At 47.2% G+C, this 21,329-nt stretch overlaps 1 protein-coding gene across 2 annotated transcripts in view; it reads right to left on the bottom strand.

Moving 5' to 3' along the window:
• The window catches only part of LOC138284474 (protein phosphatase 1 regulatory subunit 12A-like), a 409,508-nt gene extending 402,477 nt beyond the window's left edge, over nucleotides 1-7,031 (bottom strand). Inside the window, exon 1 of one of the 2 annotated variants that reach the window (XM_069223275.1) lies at nucleotides 6,621-7,031. In XM_069223275.1, coding sequence (XP_069079376.1) covers nucleotides 6,621-6,896 — 276 coding nt within the window. In that variant the 5' untranslated portion in view covers nucleotides 6,897-7,031. The remainder of the gene's footprint in view (nucleotides 1-6,620) is intronic. The other variant, XM_069223274.1, reaches the window with a different exon arrangement.
• Between the last annotated feature and the right edge of the window lie 14,298 nt (nucleotides 7,032-21,329).

Below are 21,329 nucleotides of genomic sequence, written 5' to 3'. Positions count from 1 at the left end.
GACCAGTACTCTCAATCATAAGACTTGAGTAACTTTCACTTCTTCTCGTACATGTATGTGGCCTATACAAAAAGAAAACTTATTGCTGCTTTTTTTCCTTGTTTCTTAGCACTAGCAAAGCCACCTGGGCTGGCTTTAATGTGCTAGGCAACGTTAGCGTACATAAAGATTATGTGTGAAGGTCTATGCTAATACGTTGCACATTCAAGACTAATTGGTTTTCCCAAAGCGTGTTTGATTCTCTTGTTTGCCATGGCTATGATCCCCATACTCTGCTTATTTTGAAGCTATCCAAAACCAATTGCCCGGCTTCCAAGAGTTACTTATCGATTTTCAACATGCACGTGCCTCAAGTGCAGTCTACTTCAATAAGGCAAAATAGTAATGGATGCAGAACACACCAGGATCCAGCCTCTTTTACATATAGCAGACGCCGGGGTTTGCAGTATAGTAAATATCTTGTTACTCCAAGACAACCTACGATAGATGTGAAACTGTTTACACGAGAAGCACTGGGTAATAATGTTTATTTGCAATTCAACATTACATGGTTCGGTCTAAAATTCATTCATTCATTTTAACATAGTCCTATGAGCAGTCACTTCATGTGGCCATGCGTCTCCATACACGTGATACAAGGGTGGTTGAAACAATGAAACTCTACCACCATGTATTGCTTTAACCTCTGAAAACCCCGTCAGTGAGCTTCTGTAGGACAACTGGAGAAATTTCACAATTTTGAAATCGACGATTGAAATCTGCATTCCTCAGTTTACATGGGATCAGTCGATGAGTCAATTTTTATTTACAGGAACGATTGTAGTCTCTGCTGCTTCACCGCTCCCTTACTATCTCCTCCTATCTCACCTTCTCCCAATCATCCCCCTCCTTCCCTCCTATCTGGTAGTTTCCACCTCTCCTTCAGCGTCTTACAACTTTTTCCGCTCTCCTCCTTGTTCCCACCCCATGCAGTCTCTCCATCTCTCCCCCTCCCTCAGCATAGCCCAGTTACTCAAACTACTTCATCTGTCCCCTCATTGAGTCTCTTCCTTTGACCACCTTGCTGTCTCTTGCTCTAGTCTGCTTCTTCTGCAACAGTCTCTCCGTTTCTTCCACCCTCTCTCCCTGTTCCCTCTCACGTCTCCCCCTCCCTGTGTCAGGTTTAAGGTTTGACATGATTAAATGGCCTTAAAAGGAATCAGATCATTGGATGCCGGGTATGTTTCCAGTCAGGATTTCAGACTCACCTCCACACGCTGTGCTTTCATAACTGAGAAGGCAACCAACACCTGCAGACCATATAGAGCCATAAGAGCCCCCTGTACGCCGTATGCCGTCACGAGCATGAAAGAAATAGACAGAACAGACACCCGCGGACAGCAGGCAACCATAAACAACTCCGGAAAGTACACTTAACATACATAAACTCAGCGACGCTCTGAACTAGCAGCAGCCTAGGGGACGACACGCTGAATGGCGTGCTGCCAATTAACTATTATAAAGACCCCTAATTCATGTATAGCGCTTTAGACACCTCTGAGCAGTATGCTGCCTCAGCCTACACGAATCATATACGGCACTATAGACCATTCACACCTTGCAGTAACACAATGAAACGTATACAACTCATCACAAACGCGCAGAGCAGCTGCCAGAGACGGTGAGGACAAATAGGCATCCCAGCGAAAAATCCCAAACTGCATACTGACCGGACCCCTAGCCTCGCGCTGAATTCTTCTCATGCTGCGATACTAGAGAAGGCCACCTTGGATTCCTGACCTCCCACAACAACCGGTGCACACTGTCAGACCCAAATACACACCACGAGCCCCACTAATTGTCAAGGGGCTCAGTGGCACCCCTAAAATTTCCAGAAGACAGTCGGTATGTAACGTCACACGAGTCCCTCGTTTCTCTCTTTTCACCACTAAACGAACGGCTCCGAGTACCTGTTTAGCCCCGGATGAAATTAAGAACAGGTCCTCATCTCCGATCCTAAAGGAATTGCAGCAGGTTGATAACTAGGGTGAGGGTGTGCAGCAGCATCCAGTGGAACACATGTAGTGGTCGCCGCACGGACAGGTGAGCCAGGACATGTGGCTTCGACTTCCCGCGCACCTCTAAGTGGAACCTGATGCGTGCTCCAGCGCCCGGTGGGAATCGCTACAGCGTGCCCACGAGAACCCGAAGGGGAAGTTCAGTCTGTCTGAGCTATATAAGTTGATCCCCATTTCCTGTGCTGAGGCTCGCTGCTTTCGTTCAGGACTGATGGCTGAACAAAGCCGGCTCCTCAGTCATAGGACCATTAAAATATCCTGAAGGTTCAAGGTCATAACGAAAGACACAAAAATATCCACTACAAAAAAATGTAAGCAGCAAATATAACAACTAAAATAATCTTGACTGACTCGTACTCGTCACGTGTCATAATACAAATACATTAACAAATATGAAATACCTGCAAAAGCACTTTCCACTTATTATAGAATGGGTTATGTATTATCCTAACTAGCAATAGGCCTAGCCTACATGGAGTCAATACAGTGACGATATGACAAAACAATTCTTTCATGTCGGCATTTCAGTATGAAAAACGTAAACTCAAATTTACATTACAACAGTTTACATTTTTGGCCATCACATTTGTGTTGCATATATTCTGTGTCCAAACTTACAACTGCATACGCAATCTCTCCCTATGTTTGATAATTTCCCAGAAATATGAACTTTCCTGTATTTTCGGATTAACGAATAACTGGAAACAGGGTTGCTGAAGGATGGAAGACGAACCAACTCTGGCTAGACCTAGGGCAAATGACCCTTTAAGATGAACTGTGTCCCTGGAAAGGCAAACATTCATTGATTTTTGGCAAACATCACAGAAAACTCTGTTTATCTTTTAATTTACACGCAACTTGGATGTAGCCATCAGATCTCACATATGAAATATACTTTGAAACTCCTTAACCTACTGGGACTTGAACTATGCCTTTATTTATTATATATTTTGATGACATGTCTGCATTAGAACAGAAACATGTCATCTACATTCCATAGAACACTCAAAAGTGCAGAAGAAGCAATATGTATTGACAGCGGGTTTCCTTTTTTTTAGTTTTTAGAGAAAACTACGCTGGTGCTGGCTCGGACATTGTTGATTTTACATGATGGAAAGCCACATCTCAAACGTCAGCGCTGAATAAATTGTGTTGAAAAAAGCAATTAAATGGTCTAAAAAACTCTCAATGTAGAGGCCGAAGCCATAACATTCAAAAACCCATTCAACAACACAACCATAAGCTACAGGCTGTCTTCAAACACCCATTATACAGGAGGGGCACCAATACAGATATATCCTGGTAAAGACCCTCTTAACTGTAGAAACCCATGATAGAATTCCTGTCCAAAGTACAGTTCTCAATGATTTCCTTAAGCCATCAGACATCCAGCCCCGAGAAACCTCCCAAGTGTAAACAGCCTGTCAAAAACCTCCCATAACAGCATAAAGCACCTGCCGAGCTCCGTAATCATATTCAGCCCATCTGGAACATCTCCTGAACGTATAACCCACATCCACACTTAATGAAGTCAAGGACCTCTGTAACTTAGTAAGTCAAGCAATTTCCCCCTAAAGCTGGTATGTATGTCGGAGCACTGCAGCCTCAAACCTAGTGCAACACAATCAATGAAATGTACATGAGTAGACCACCAAAATGTGTATACACTGTGGTATAGACTTCTTCACTCATTTATAGCACATCAGGCACCTTCTTGACCCAGAAGTGTGCAGCACCCTTCACCAAGCACAAGTTGATAGAGCCACAATACACCGGATAGCCGCAACCAGAACCTCTGCTATCACTGAACCCACAGAGACCCCACAGACAGTCTGAACTTATTTCGGGTTGCCATAGACCTCTAAAACTGTCAGATGGCCAGCTACCTCCATAAAGCCTAGTACAGGGCATTGGTGGCATTTGAACTATATATTGCCTGTCAAACCCCAAACTTTCTGATTTGTATACTGCCGACAAGGGACTCCTTGCAAAGCACTCATCCACCAGAGACCTCCCTAAACACATACAGAGCCCACAAAGGCACTGAACCTAGGATTGGCCCACCGAGACCATTTGGATCCTAATGCAAACCATAGGCATAACCCAATACTTGCTACACCTAGCGCAGGCAATAAGAAATCTTGATTCCAGTTTAGGCTGCCAAGGGAACTGGTATCTTCAGAAACCATCATGACCAAGCTTAGCTGCCTGTAACACACTCAGCCAACTGTTGAGAGTACCTCCTCTCTACTGTGGACTGTGGGCCATGTTACTAGAGAGACTCACTGCTTACAGATCTCTGAATGTTCCCCATGTGCATGTCAACTAACAGGATTGGAGGAAGTACACCCATCCTCCTGCCAAATTAGAAAGGAAAGCAGGGCCCAGCACAAGTGCAGGGCAAATGGCGCATTCATTACCCATCATCATTTTGAAATTATAGACTTTTGGTTCAGTGTGGAATGATATCTCCACAGTGGCCCGCCACTTTGCTTATGCCCTGTCAACTTCACTGTGCCCCAAGTTCTAGGTGAAAATTCTTGCAGTAAGCAGCCTCATTCTAAACTGCAGTTTTAGTGAACATTAGTTATTGATCAGATCCATTTCCAACTTTCTGGATTTGCACTGTACTTGGGTTTGCTTTTGTCCTACCTTGTATTTCTCTTCAGAATACTACAGAGGGTTCCTAATTTTAATTACAGCAGTAACCAGAGTCTTGATGATCTCCCTCAATTTACATCTCATCACTTGAAGTCATGCAGAGTTCTCATCTTTGATGTGTGGGAAAGAAAGTGATGGGAAATAATGTGCTTAAGACCTGATTCTAAATGTTACTACAAAACCAATTGCCAAAGTCAACCCTCCCCAAAACCATGTACTAGCCACATGAGAGCCCTTGAAACTAACAAATACACAGAAAACCTACCTCCTGGGCCATTGCCTGTCTGTATCTCCCTGTGAAAATGGTAGAGATTATCACTGGCCCCTGAAAATTAAATACAGCACTATAGCAATTTCTATTGATCCTATCTCAGCATACCATCACCGTCCTTTGATCTAACCCAACTCACCAGAGAATAACTGAGCCTATTGAAGTGAGCTATGACCCACCAACATTTAAGCCAAGGGAAAATGATTCAGCAAGAGAAGATACCATTTGAACCAAGGCCAGTGGAACAAATAACATCCACCAGCTGAGCCCACCACAGAACTAAAAATGTAAACTAAAAGATTATTACTACAGGGCCTTGCCTTCTGACCAAGGTGGTCAGGAACAAACTCGTTCACTTGAACTAGTAAACCTGAAGCCAACAGCAGGGGACATCATGTGGCCAAACCAATCTGGAAAACATACAATCATCTGATCCACAGGGTGAGCAAGAAGCCCAATATTAGGAACAGGTGTCACAGAGTCTGCAAAGGAACCTTAAGTATGAGCCAGGTAAGCCAAGGGCCAGCTACAGAAACCACAATCTGAGCCTATGACCTGCAGTCAGCAACAGGTCCCACCATAGGAAGCAAGGATCCTGTGGTCAACCACCTCCACCCATTCACCTGAGAGCCAAGGCCCTGAAATGAAAAAAAAATGTATATAGCGCAACTGCTGCCCGAAGGTGTCTAGGCGTTTACCGCAACATAAGACAAAAAACACAAAGACAGTGTAAACAAAATTGTAAAAGGAGTCCTGACAAGGTCGAGGGGTAAAAATCAGCAACATAACCCACCATTAGTGCCACGGGGCTAGCAGTCAGCACCAAAACCCATAATCCTTTTCTGGACCTACAACTGCAGCAACAGCAGCAGTGTTCAGAGATCATCAGATGCACTAGGTTCTGGGTGAGGAAGGGGATGTGTATGATCCCATGGACAAGGATAACTGCCAACACTATATGCAGTGTTAGTACTAGCAGTATGCCAGCTTTACAGCTTATGCTTCTGCCTATAATAGCATATCATGTGTAATACGTTTGTCCAGTTATGGCAAGACATTTCCAGAACCCAATGCCAGCCGCCCACCCGACTCGACTGCTACTTTGTCTTCTTTTGGTTATACTGTCATTATCCAGTTTCTTCCCTTACCTATCTTTTTACACTTTGTTTCACCACCTGTCCACTGATCCTCCTTCTATAGTCCCTTTAGTTGGTAATTCATTCATCCTTGAACTTCAGTCACACTCCATTCCACATTAATCCAGTGCCTTGCTGTTACCAAAGCCCCCTCCTTGCTATCCGTATTCACATCAATCGAGTTTGTACTGTTCCTGCTGCCACCTGTTGCTCCCCGATTGCCCGGTTCCACCTACTGCCCCAGCTTCCTGGTTATCCGAACTTCACCCTAGTTTAGGTGTATACGCACCCCACTACCCACCGCCCCAGTCTCGCAGCTCTTGCCCTATTCAGACTCGTTTCCCCAGCCACAGCAGTTGCCCTTGCCCCCTTCCCTGCTTGTTGCCTCTCCCGGTGAGCCAGTCTCTCCACTGCCCCTCGGCCCGCCAGCCTCCCTGGCGAGTTCCCCCACTGCCCACTTGTTGCTCCGGCAGCGCGGCCCCGGCGCTCCCTCACCTGGTGAAGCGCTGTCAGTCCGTCCACATTGGTGCCGTTGATGGGGGCTCCGGCCGCCAGCAGCTCCTTCACCTCGGCCCGGTCCCCAGCCGAGCAGGCGGCCATAAAAACGGCGCCCTGGGCGAAGCTCACCCGGGACCTGGGCGCCCTGCCCGCGGAGCCCCTGGCCTGGCCCCCGCCCGCCGCCTCCTCCTCCGAGGCCCGCCAGCGGCTCAGCTGCTCCCGGCGCTTTAGCTTCGCCGCGTCCGAGCGGGACCGATCGTCCGCCGCCGCCATCTTCACACTGCGGCCGGGCCCGGTGAGCGGGGGCGGCCGGCGGAGGGAGGGGGCACCGGGCAGGAGGCAGGCTGAGGAGGGCCGAGAGAGGAGGACGGGAGAAGTGCCGAGGGAGGGTCGGGAGAAGGTAGGCGGGGGAGGGCCGTGGGAGGAGAGAGGCAGGGGAGGGCATGGAGCCGAAGGGTGGACCGGGCGGAGGGGAGGGCCTAGCGTCCGGAGGGAGGATCCGGATCTAGGAGAGGGCCCCTAGCGCCGAGAGGCCGGCGGAGAGTTGCCACGCTCCCGGTCAGTCCCGCGGCCTCGCTCCCTTGCCTCAGTCCCGGAACCGGAGACTCAGTGGTTCTCGCACTTCTGTCCGGAATACAAAGCACTGAATACTGCGGCGCCAGTCAACTGGAAAGCGATCCAACTCCCAGGAGCGGTGGGACAACTCGCCGGACGCGATGCCCGGGAGCCCTCGTACTATATTCATTCACAGCCTACCTGGGACTGGCACCTGCGAGATTAGTTCCCAAAGATATTCTTTTAACAGGAAAATACTGTCAGCAGCCATGAGACTTTATTATAGACTACGTTTTTTAAGAACTGTCAATTAAAAATAAGTTATGTAATTAATACGAAATACAACAAGTTAAAGTTTTCCAAAGAAGTGCAGGTCATACAGGGTGTGCTATGCTACAAACGCATTCCGTTAGTGGTCTAAATATATAACAACATATTGGAACTATGATCTTAACAGAAATGGGAATAATCGAGAGCGGGGTCAGTCAGTGTACTTGGGGTAGGAGCCATAGGCGTGCAAATAACCAGCGACAATTCCCTATTTTGTTGACCTTTAGCCTCCCATTAACTGTACATCAATTATTTGGTACAGCTACACACATAACTGATAGCTAAACCATACTTTCATTCGATTTCTAAAGCAGAGAGTGTTGCCATGGAAACACACTTGCAGAATGTGGTAAGTTTGATGCATTTATGTAAAGGTCACAGAAAGTTCTACATATTGCTGGGAGTGAGGTATGGAACCTGTAACATGCACGTTAATCCCAGATTTGTTGTAGAATCGTTAATCCACTGATTTTTCTCTGGTGAGTTTAATCCTTGACCATTGTGTCGCACACACTCACTTCAGTAGGTTCATTATCCCATAAGCTTTCTCATTGGGATCAGAATCTCTGGCTTGTGGCTTACACACAGATCTCTGCAATAGGTGCATTCACCGACTGAGTTTTATGACCAGAAATCGAATTTCTTAATTACAGGCAGCACCCATTGAGCTACAAGGGCTTTACCCACCACCTCCCGGCCTTTGCAGCCCGGCTGCTGCAGCATGCAATGACAATTCTCCAGCTGCAGTGGGCTGTTCTGGACCAGGGCACAATCTCCTGAAGATTGACAGACATATGCACTAATCTTGAGAGGTGGAACTATCCTGCTTAATATGTTTGTCTGGCGAAACCCTTAAGAGGAAAAGATGCAATTGTGCCTTAACCTCTTACTGTAGGGCTGCTAGACAGAGGGAACTTGACTGAGGTGATGCTTGTCAGTTCAAATAAGCACACACTATACTGCCTGTACTAGAACATATTGTCCCTTCATTTTATGTTAAAAGTGACAAAGATTGATACAATGAAGACATATCCCTCCAATTTGAAGAGTGCCTGTGGCCTGTCAATGATCATCATCCTTGAGCTGACAGTGTCTCTAAGGTGGCACCCCATCCTAAGAAACTGCCATGCTTTGTTGGCACCATCAGAAAATCTCTCAAGGATTCTGCGATCAATTACCAGTGCAGAGAATGTGCAGAACTTCCCACAGGAATCAACAGGTCATAGTTCTGAGACTGAGGATTCAAATAATGTAGAATATAAAGTTGGAGGGTGTAAGGAAATGCCTCCTTGGCATGGTAACCTCTGACTTTTTGCCTTTGCTGATGCGAAGTTATGATTTGAAAGTGTGCTGGGACCCTGCTAACCAGGCCCCAGCACCAGTGTTCTTTCCCTAAACTGTACCTTTGTCTCCACAATTAGCACAACCCTGGCACTCAGGTAAGTCCCTTGTAACTGGTACCCCTGGTACCAAGGGCCCTGATGCCAGGGAAGGTCTCTAAGGGCTGCAGCATGTCTTATGCCACCCTGGGGACCCCTCACTCAGCACATACACACTGCTTGCCAGCTTGTGTGTGCTGGTGGGGAGAAAATGACTAAGTCGACATGGCACTCCCCTCAGAGTGCCATGCCAACCTCACACTGCCTGTGGCATAGGTAAGTCACTCCTCTAGCAGGCCTTACAGCCCTAAGGCAGGGTGCACTATACCACAGGTGAGGGCATATGTGCATGAGCACTAGGCCCCTACAGTGTCTAAGCAAAACCTTAGACATTGTAAGTGCAGGGTAGCCATGAGAGTATATGGTCTGGGAGTCTGTCAAACACGAACTCCACAGCACCATAATGTCTACACTGAAAACTGTGAAGTTTGGTATCAAACTTCTCAGCACAATAAATGCACACTGATGCCAGTGTGCACTTTATTGTAAAATACACCCAGAGGGCATCTTAGAGATGCCCCCTGAAAACATACCCGACTTCCAGTGTGGGCTGACTAGTTGTGCCAGCCTGCCACACACCAGACATGTTGCTGGCCACATGGGGAGAGTGCCTTTGTCACTCTGTGGCCAGGAACAAAGCCTGTACTGGGTTGAGGTGCTTCTCACCTCCCCCTGCAGGAACTGTAACACCTGGCGGTGAGCCTCAAAGGCTCACCCCCTTTGTTACAGCGCCACAGGGCATCCCAGCTAGTGGAGATGCCCGCCCCTCCGGCCACTGCCCCCACTTTTGGCAGCAAGGCTGGAGGAGATAATGAGGAAAACAAGGAGGAGTCACCCCCAGTCAGGGCAGCCCCTAAGGTGTCCTGAGCTGAGGTGACTCTTACTTTTAGAAATACTCCATCTTGTAGAAGAAGGATTCCCCCAATAGGATTAGGGATGTGTCCCCCTCCCCACAGGGAGGAGGCACAAAGAGGGTGTATCCACCCTCAAGGAAAGTAGCCATTGGCTACTGCCCTCCCAGACCTAAACACACCCCTAAATTCAGTATTTAGGGGCTCCCAGAACCGGAGAAGATAGATTCCTGCAACCTAAAGAAGAAGGACTGCTGACCTGAAGCCCTGCAGTGAAGACAGAGATGACAACTGATTTGGCCCCAGCTCCACCGGCCTTTCTCCCTACTTCGAAGAAAACTGCAACAGCAACGCATCCAACAGGGTCCAGCGACCTCTGAAGCCTCAGAGGACTACCATGCATCTAAAGGACCAATAAGCTCCCAAGAACAGCGGCCCTGTTCAAGAAACTGCAACTTTCTGCAACAAAGAAGCAACTTTAAAGACCACACGTTTCCCGCCGGAAGCGTGAGACTTTCCACTCTGCACCCGACGCCCCCGGCTCAACCTGCGGAAAACTAACACTACAGGGAGGACTCCCGGCGACTGCGAGCCCGTGAGTAGCCAGAGTTGACCCCCCTGAGCTCCCACAGCGACACCTGCAGAGGAAATCCAGAGGCTCCCCCTGACCGCGACTGCCTATAACAAGGAACCTGATGCCTGGAACCAGCACTGCACCCGCAGCCCCCAGGACCTGAAGGAACCAAACTCCAGTGCAGGAGCGACCCTCTGCCTAGCCCAGGTGGTGGCTACCCCGAGGAGCCCCCCCTGTGCCTGCCTGCATCGTTGAAGAGACCCCCGGGTCTCCCCATTGATTCGTATCAGAAACCCGACGCCTGTTTGTACTCTGCACCCGGCCGCCCCTGTGCCGCTGAGGGTGTACTTTCTGTGCCTGCTCGTGTCCCCCCCGGTGCCCTACAAAACCCCCCTGGTCTGCCCTCCGAGGACACGGGTACATACCTGCTGGCAGACTGGAACCGGGGCACCCCTATTTCCATTGAAGCCTATGTGTTTTGGGCACCACTTTGACTTCTGCACCTGACTGGCCCTGAGCTGCTGGTGTGGTAACTTTGGGGTTGCCTTGAACCCCCAACGGTGGGCTACCTTGGACCCAACTTTGAACCCTGTAAGTGTTTTACTTACCTGTGAACTTAACAAATACTGACCTCCCCCAGGAACTGTTGATTTTTGCACTGTGTCCCCTTTAAAAATAGCTTATTGACATTTTTGTCAAACCGTACACGCTATTGTGATTATTCAAAGTTCCTAGAATACCGGAGTGAAATACCTTTCCTTTCAAGTATTACTTGTAAATCTTGAACCTGTGGTTCTTAAAATAAACTAAGAAAATATATTTTTCTATATAAAAACCTATTGGCCTGGAGTAAGTCTTTGAGTGTGTGTTCCTCATTTATTGCCTGTTTGTGTACAACAAATACTTAACACTACCCTCTGATAAGCCTACTGCTCGATCACACTACCACAAAATAAAGCATTAGAATTATCTCTTTTTGACACTATCTTACCTCTAAGGGGAACCCTTGGACTCTGTGCACAGTATTTCTTACTTTGAAATAGTATATACAGAGCCAACTTCCTACAGAGGGTGAAAGTGCAAATGTACCCAAAATACTGCAAATATGCATGAGACAATTGGTTCCCGAACTGTCAAGAATAGTCTGGCTGGAGCATGACTGAGGGACAGTATAGATGTTAGATTAGTCCTTAATCTTTCTGCTCCAAATGCAGGCAGATAAAACGTATTTAAGTCTGTGCAGAAATGGACTCCAGTGAAAATTCAGTTTTGAGATGGCTCTGTTTGGCATTTTGACAGATTCAAGAAAAATCCTTGCAGCATCAGACAAGAGCAATTCCTTTCGAAGACCCTTCTGGAGAAGAACCATTTAGAAGACGGATATCCAAATAAAGGAACATATTCCAACTCTGAAGATGGGGAAGTGCAACAATGGGAACCACTGTCATGGCAACATCACTTAAAACAGGGCAAAGTTCAAATGGCAAAACCAGTATTTTTAGTGACATACAGCTATGGACTATAAAGTTTGGCATCCATGAATGCTCCCTTCAGAATTTTTCTCTGTATGGTCTTCACTTTGAAGAGAATCAGATTGCCTTTCCTGACACCAATGATCATTTGAAACCCCTCTGTTGCCTTGGGAACCAGAAAATCTATTTAGTAGTCTCCAGACCCTTGTTCCTATTCGGGTACATGAACTATTGCTTGCTTTTGTAACGTGAAAAGGACAACTTGAAGCATGGCAGTCTTTTAGAATGAGAACGTGGAAATGGAGTATTTATGGTACAAGAATCTGTAGCAATACTGGAGAGCTTCATTTGGTACCTGTTGCTCATTCCCTCAAGAACTCAAGTGTCTGAAGTGAATTTTCCCAGCTGTTTGTGAAGTGCTGCATCTGACCTTCAATTGGCCAGTCAGAGCCACTTCTGTCATAGTCAGGGAAATCTTTGCCAGAGAAGAACGTATTCCTTCTTGTTTGAAACAACCAGACAAACCCTTATTGTGCATACGTGAAGGAGGAGGCAGATATCCTGAGGACAAGTACCACAAGTATGCGAGAACTGCTTAATGTGAGATACTAACAGCAACTTTTATATAGTACAGCACAGTTTCATGACAGAGTAAGAAACAAGCAGAATATTAACAACTAATTGACACTCACATAATCTCACAAGGAAAGAAAGGTGTGTTAAATTTCAAACCGGTAGTTTGCCAGTCACTCCCCCTCCCCAGGCCCTAACATCATGTTTGTTAACCCACTTAGCATGCACTTATTTGTGCAGTGTCAAACAGAGCAAGTATGCTGAATGTCCTTACGGACAGACTGCAAACATGCATTTGGTCAACAACCAGGAAGGAGCGCCTTTCCGGACCTGCCCGCCATTATGAATATTTCATAAGAACTTTGTCCTGCTCCAGAAAAAAATGTGTGAGAATTGGCAAAAAGTGTTATCTTCTTGAAATAACTTTGTAAAAAACGGTTCTAATATGCTTCATAACAAAAGTGGTTAGAAGGTGCTTTTTAGTTTTAAATGTACAAATACCCTTCCAAAGAGCACTGAGAGTAGCCAATAAGGTGTCAGTTCCACAAAAACACATACATTTGTTGTAATCCTATCAGTTTTGTCCTCTATGTTTACAACGCACAGTTAATTACTACATTTTGTCATATTGGCTCCGTGGTAGCTCTGTCCCATTGCTTGAAGTGTTAGAGCCACCCCTTGCTTGACGTTTAGCCCCGCCCAAAGTTCAGCTCTAGCTATGGGCTGGAAAACGTACCTGAAACTATGTAACGTCTATCACTCTGCGTAAATTGCATTATTAAATATTCCCAATCATGAGATTGAAATCAACAGATATCATAAGGCTTTGGTGAGTTTGATTACTGCCAAGTGAGCATTGCACAGTCACAGACTTGGAGCATGACTAGGGCCCTGGAAACTGCCAAATCAAGAATGGTTCTGGACTGCTGTATGATTCTTTGAAAAACAGGTTTCTGAAATTACGTGTTACCCAAAGAAACACAATCACATATGAGGGAGGGGGATGGATCGATACAAGACATACAATAATCATACCCCTGTCAAATGAGAATATATGAGGAATGTCATGTGAATCTATATTTCATCTCTGGATTTAGAAAACCTCTTGGAAGCTCCTTGGAATTTGAGTTTTCTTTAAAGCTCACCAGAATGCTATAGACATGCATACTATACACAGATTTGTGGAGCGCCTGCATTAACCTTCTGAAGGAAACTTACAAATAGGCAAGCGCAGTGGTTCCCAACCTTTTGACTCCTGAGGACCCCCACTGAAGCATTACTGGAAGCTGGGGACCCCCAACCAATTTATTTTATATTGAAAAAATATGCAAAAATCGAAAAATGTTAATGGCAAGGTTGGTGCTGCATCTCGGCGTCTAACTTTTCAATGTTTGATTTTATTCAGGAAGGTTGAATCCTCAGGTCAGATTCCACATTTCCCAAGCAATATATGTTTTTATTTTTTAGGTACATAAGATTTAAGAAAGCTTTTTCACATAAGTATGTCGTGGCGAAAAGAAGTAATACCATAAGGGCCACTAATTTCTCCGTAGCCTCTCCGTCACATACATTTAATTTGTTTTACAGCACCTCTCATACCAGCGTTGGGTGTTGGAGGACTTAACAGGGGACTACAAGGTGTAGAATTCATGTCATCCACACTGGTAGGCATTTTCCAAGAGTGCTTGGTCTGGAGAAGCACAAACTCAGGATTCAGAACACTACACAGTAGCTAGCGTTGAGTTTAATCATAAGAATGCATAAGGAAAATGAAAGACCGGGGAAAAAACACATCTCTAATGTGTGCTGTGCAGTTTGCGTACAGCTCTTTAATGGCAGTTCGTAGGTCATTGTGCTAAATTACGATTGTAACTTATGAACGGCACATTAACAAAATAATCTCTGTGACAAAAGCAGCAACCCACTGTGCTACTCACATAAAATAGTGCTCTCTACATTTTTTGCAGCAGGTATATTAGCCATCTGTGCTACCTTTGAGTGAACTCGCATCTCTATCCAGAAGGTACACTAATCACTAGAGTTATCTTGACACCTTTATTTTTGCCTGAAAGCTGCTGGATTTACAGGAAACTTTACAGTGCTTTTAAAACTGTTGCACAAAGTGTCTAATAAATATAAAAACATGCACATATTTATCAGAGGCCCCAGCTGGAGAGGTGCCTTCCTCCTGGCCTAAGCCTGTGAACCCCCTCTGAATGTGTCACAGGTTGGGAACCACTGGGCTGAAGTATCACAAAAGTTAGTAAGGTTGATAAAGTATGAGTCACATACAAAGCTTATCTGACTTGTGACTGACTACACCACCAACCCTTTCAACATAGGGTGATCCCAAATGAAAACAAGCATTTGCAATGCAATGGGTCTTGCGTTTGCTCGCGTTAGGGCTATTAGCGTTGTATGCTCCTAAACGGACTTTTCTTGCCACATAAACTAATTATGAAAAGTAAAACAGTTTCACATATGCGAACCGATGGTCACCACGAGTGTGAAGGAGACACAGAAAAGGAAACAAAAGTTTGCTTGCAGTGAAACTTATTGGCAAAAGTGCAATTATTCATGTTACAGGTAAAAGTGTAGTTATCCATGTAACCAGCAAAAGTGCTGTTCTCTATGTATCTGGGTCAATGTCATGCAAAGCACTCGACTTCTGCCCAGTGAGATTGCTTTGCCCAGGAAATGAAAAGATAAAGTAGTCCAGAAACCAGCTGAACACACAGAGCCTCGTCTGTTTTCAGTAGTTTACCGGTGCGCTCGAGGAGGGCTAAACACCGGAAAAGGCATGACGTATGCATGTCTTTCACAAATGGAATCAATCGATTTTTAAAAGGCAAGCCCACAAACTAATGAAAGTGACAGGCGTGACATGGGCGTGGTTAGAAGCCCACAAAGAGATTACAACATGGTCTAGAGTGCTTGCACGTGCTCGACCCTAAATAGTAAGATTTCAAATAAAAAGTAAATAGTTTAAAATGGTAAGATTTTCAACAGGTGTCCTGCAGTCTCTCACAGCAATGTTGATTCACACACATCTCTGCGGTGTGTTTTATTCACACTAAGTTGTGCAGCAGTGGAGTTTAGTCTTCTTGACTTTGCATTTTGTGGCCTCTTTCACTGAGACTGCCTTAAATGCTTTGTTTGGTCTTAGATTTTTAAACTGAACTGAAGCATTTTACTTTTGAACGAATGTAATCATGAGATAAATACATGTTTTGTAGGACTGATTAGCAGTTGTTTTTTGACTGTACGTGGCATAAAATAAAAAGCTGGACTCCTTTCTCATGGAAATACACGTACATCAAATGTGGAAGGGTTATCAATATCTTTTTGATTTCCTATATAAACAATACATTTACTGAACTATGTTTAGGAGTCTTGAACAAAGAGGGGGTCATTATGACCCTGGCGGAAGGCGGAGAACCGGCGGTAAGACCGCCAACAGGCTGGCGGTCTTACTTTGTGGAATTATGACCATGGCGGTTACCGCCATGGTCATCCGCCGATTCTCCGTTCCGCCCGCTGGGCTGGAGACCTGGGTCTCCAGCCCGGTGGCCGTCACTATACCGCTGGCGGTATTTTGACCCAGGTTACCGCCGTTGATTTCCAGCAGTTTGAACCGCCATGAAATCCATGGCGGTAAGCACTATCAGTGCCAGGGAATTCCTTCCCTGGCACTGATAGGGGTCTCCCCCACCGACTCCCTCCCGTACCCCCCCCACCACCCCTGACACCCCCCAAAGGTGGCAGGGCCCCCCTCCCACCCCGACCCCCAACATCACATCACCCATACCCACATGACACGCACGCAGGCACCACCTACACACTTACATGCACACACGGCGACATACCGACATACATGCCTACATCCACACACACAGTCAGACACGCACACCCACATTCAAACATACACGCACACATCCATACAGACATACCCACAGACATACACACACTCATTCCCATACACACAACACACCCGCAAGCATACAAACACTCACACACCCCCTCTACATACACACACGCACACCCCCATGCACCCACACAACACACAACGCCCCCCCTCCCCTCAACCTGGTCCGACGATCGTCCGGGAGGGGACGGGAGCCATGGGGGCAGCTCTGCCGACACCACAACGCCAACAGAACACCGCCACGGTGAATCACAGGACGTGATTCGCTGGGTGGTGTTCTGCTGGCGTGGTGGTGGAGGTGGAGCAACCTCCACTTCCCCGCCTCCCGCCAGTATGTCTGTTGGCGGCTCTCCATCCGTAAAAGGACGGAGAGCTGCCAACGGTCATAATAGGCCGAGCGGCAAACCGTCACCACTGGCGGTCTTCCGCACGGCGGTCCCTCGGCGATCTTTAAAAAGACCGCTGAGGTCAAAATGACCCCCAGAGTGATTTGGTTGCCCAACTTGGCATGTTACCTTTAGCTTGCAGCATTTACCATGTGGTACCTTTACTAAGCAATCTTTAGAATGCAGACAAGTACCACGCAGGTCATTTTCAGGTTCCTCACAACACACGACTTTACTATACAAGTACGTTCTTGTTTTTTTAATTACATAAACACTCGAGTATGTGTTGTCATGACTGTTTCCATCAGTTTACATGTATATAGGCCCCCACCTTAAATATGCCTGACACCATGTTTGTATCTCTTCCATTCCTTTTTAGCAGCTGAGTTGAGTGCTTTCACATTTCATGTTTTATTGGTATTTCTTGCAATATTTTGCTAGAAGGTGTTACCGATAATGTGAGCTTTTGCGCTTCAGTGATTAACGTAGTCCACACTGCATGTGAAATTGACTTCAGTACCTTTGCATAGTCAGTTGTGTTGTTTTCATTTAGGTATTGCCACTTGCAGATCTGTCAAAACTACTTCACGGTCATGTTGTCTGGTATAGTAGGTGTTTTGACTAGTCCTGTACCCGCAAGGTCTTGGGGGTAGGTTTGGTCGCCCCCCTCCAAGAGGGGTCCCTGTACAGGTGGGCACACTGCTGACCGATGTGTCCTGGGGACAGAGGTGTGGGTACACTGGGTTGGAGCTGTGGTGTTGGATACTGAGGTGGGAGGCTCTGTGGTGGACTGTGAGTTGGCTGGGGTGACCGACTGACCAATGGTCCTTGATGGGCCAGGTTGTTGACCCAGATCCTAAAGTCCAGAGTTACTGTCATCACTGGGGGTATCTTCTGTTGAGGGACTGGGTAGTCATGGCACCTCCTCTCCACTGAGATTGGCTGGGGCACCTGTGAGGATGTAAGTGGTGTATTATGCTTCATGCCTGTGTCATATTGTACATCCCTATCTTCCCCTCAATTGTTGCTTTTGCCCTGCCACCTTTGAATGTGTATGTTGATGTATTGTGGGATTGTTAGAACCCCTATGCTGTGCATGCTTTGGTGATGGGTGTCCATGCAGGGCTGAGAGGGCTGTCCATGCATTGGTATGGAATGCAGGGCTTGGCATTGGGGTTAGCCATCTACGTTGGTGCAGTGTGTGGGATGGAGTGGAATGATGGGAGTGAGGGTGAGGGTGTGAGATGGCATGCAGGTACAGGGGGGTGATAAGTGGTAAATTTTGACTTACCAGTGTCCAGTACTCCGGCTACTCCAGTGAGTCCCTCAGGATGCAGTAATGCCAATATTTGCTCCTCCCATGCTGTAAACTGTGGGGGAGGAGGTGGGGGCCCGCCGTCGGTCCTCTTTTTGGCGAGCTGGTGCCGTGCTGCCACGAATCGTACCTTCCCCCGTAGGTCGTTCCACCTTTTCCTTATGTCCTCCCTTGTTCTTGGATGCTGTCCCACAGCGTTCACCCTGTCCACAATTCTCCGCCATAGCTCCATCTTCCTTGCAATGGATATCTGCTGTACCTGTGCTCCAAAGAGCTGTGGCTCTACCCTGATTATTTCCTCCACCATGACCCGCAACTCCTCATCTGTGAAACGGGGGTGCCTTTGTGGGGCCATGGGTGTTGTGTGGTGTGTGTAAGTATGTGGATGTTGGGTAGTGTGATTGGGTGTGCGTAGTGGAGTGCGTGAGGGATGTATGGGTGTGTGTGTAGTTGTCACAGTGGTCTTGATGTGTGTCTGGTGGCAATGATTTGTATTCGTAAGAGGTTGTGGGTAATGTAGATGTGTGTTATATAGTGGTGTGAGTGGGTGGGTGTGATGTGTGTATGGGTTTCAGGTGTGTGTTGTTTGAATTGGCCAATGTTGTGTAGCTTAGTATTCAGGTGTCCATTCTGAGCGCAGCGGTGTGTACCACCAATGGTTTACCTCCATTGAAGGTCCACCATGGTGATTCGCGGGTCATGATGTGGTGGGCGTTGTTTTGTTGGCGAAACAGTATGGGTGTTGATACCGACAGTTTACCACTGACCTTTAGGCTGGCGGATTTGTGTATGTGGCTGTATTCGTTCGGTTCGGTGTGTGTGTGTCATAATATGGCGAACAGATATCCGGCACCGCAGCAGTATGTTGGCGGCCGTCACCGTGGGGTAAGCAGGATTTACCGCCAGTGTCAAAATGAGGACCTATATCTGATGATCTCCTTAACCCCTGCCGAGAGCCATACATGATGATGATGAGGTGGTGAGAGACCCGATAGGGTCAGACCCAGCCTTCTGCAAAAGGTCCTGCCATGCAAAGTTTAGGTGACCTAACAGTACTTGAACCTCCCTCCCTTTCAACTTCTCTTGCACAAGCATGCAATCCAACAGCCTTAACATCTTCTCTTTTTTCCTCCTGTGGCAACTTCACTTCCATGTGACCCAAGTCAATTTCAGTGCCCAAAAAGGATAGCACTGTTTGTGGACCCACTGTGTTTTCCAGCGCCAAAGGCATGCCCTGGTCACCCATGAGCTCCTGGAACCTTGCCAGCAGTAGTTAGCAGTCCGCCGAACCAGGTGTCCCTACAAAAAAGAAATCGTCTAAGTAGTGGCTTACAAACTGATGGCCCATCTGCCATGTAAACAGCCACTGTAAAAAAAGAGCTGTTGTATTCAAAAAGGGTGCATGCTATGGAGCAACCCTTGGGTAAAGCCTTAACTACCAGCATCCCTCAAATTGTATACCCAAGAGCTAAAAGTCATCTGGATGCACCAGGAGGAGCCGAAAAGCTGACTTCACATCACATTTTGCTGTTAGTGCCCCTGGCCTGCTGTTACAACCAGTGAAATGGCCACATCAGCGGAAGAATATGAAACTGCTACCACTTCCTCTTTTATTAAATCATTCACTGACCCCCCTTCTGGCCAGGACAAGTCCTGAATCAAACAAAACTGTCCCTGCTCTTTCTTTGGCACCACTCCGATTGGAGAAACAATAAATTTCTTCATCGGCCAATCCTGAAAGGGGCCCTCCATCCTTCCTTCCCCAATTTGTTTTGGACAACCCACTTATGCTCTTTTGCAGACCTCAAATTATCTGCCCACCGCCGCACCCGCAGGCTCTCGTTACCCAGAGAAAAACCCCATCTGAAACCCTCACGTAGAATCTTTGCTTCCCACCGACACCCATAGAAACCCAGCCAGTATTCCAACCAGTCACAGTTAATCAGAGTCTGAGCCTTTTGCACCAGGTCCCTTGCTTCCCCCTGGGTGCCAGAAAACTGCTGCTGCAAGTGTGGCCTTTGTCTGTCGCCTTACTGCTGCCATTGACTTGGGCCATCAGTGCCAACCTGGAAACAATTGTTGAGAGGATGCCTACCCACTAATTTGGAGCACTCATGACGGAGTTTGAAGTATTCCAGACTGCACAACCCTTTGTTAAAGTCCCACCAGGTGCACCCTGTCCCCGTCTGGCTTTTTGCTGCAAAGCCCACCCCACCCCACCCCACTCCACCCCACCCCACCACACCCCAGGTGGGTTGCCCCTGAAAGGGGCAATATCCGATTGGTAAACCACTTGCTATAAAAATGGTCTTGCCCATCTTTGCTGCCCCCAAGGTGTGCTGCCGAAGGTCCGAATCCAACTCCCCCACTTCACCTCAGGATCCCATGCCAATGGCGCTCAAAATTCCTCATCATACTGTGCCCGTGTATTACTGCCCCTGTAAGATGAGCCTTCTGAATAACATCAATGTATTTAAACATGGCTACGCAGCATTACGGTTACTTTTCAAAGTAAACACTGGCGTAAATTAAGAATAACGTGGTCCAGTTCTCGATTGTTGGGGGTACTTTTGGCCACTTCGCCAGCTCGTATTCCTCTTCCTTCAAACTCTCTTTAGATTGCACTTTCCTATGTAAGAGCTTGAGCATTTCAATGTAAACCCCTTTCCATAACCGCTCCTTGGTAGCTAGCATTAAATGCGCCCCCAACGGGTTAGTGACTCCCATGTAGGTTAATCTCTTTATCTTGAGCTCCTTGCTCTCCAGCCATCCCTTCTTTTCTCCCTTCTCCTGGGACCCTCCCTGCTACCTGAGCCTTCAATCCTACCCACTCCTTTAACCATTGCCGCACTTTGTTCCAGCCTTTGTGTGTTCCTTCTGTACCTACATCTACATTGGTGACATACCAGCCCTTACACAGACTCACCCATGCTACACCGAGAACCCCCCTCCATCCACACCTGTGGACACCATTACCGGCCCCACTTCAATGGCCTGTGCTTTACCTGGCTCAAAGGATGGTTCTCGTACTGTTGCATGCCACCTCACCGGTGGTCTATGCGCCTCCATCGTCGTATTCAGCCGCTCTGCGCTTGCCTGCATTACACTGGGCAGAAAATTATTTGGACCCCCGTCACCTCCTGGCTCTTCATCCTGCGCCTCGCCTTCTTCAAGGCACCTGATGTCATAGTCTAACACTGTTATTCCCAGCGGGTCCACCACACCACCCCAACTCGCGCCCACACTCGCATCCTGAATGGAAACCGTTACTGGTCTGGGAGTGGTA

The sequence above is a fragment of the Pleurodeles waltl genome, chromosome 3_1, assembly GCF_031143425.1.
Source record: "Pleurodeles waltl isolate 20211129_DDA chromosome 3_1, aPleWal1.hap1.20221129, whole genome shotgun sequence".
Taxonomy (NCBI): Eukaryota; Metazoa; Chordata; class Amphibia; order Caudata; family Salamandridae; genus Pleurodeles; species Pleurodeles waltl.
The sequence above is the reverse complement of the archived record's forward strand: the minus strand, read 5'-3'. Positions and strand labels throughout refer to the sequence as shown.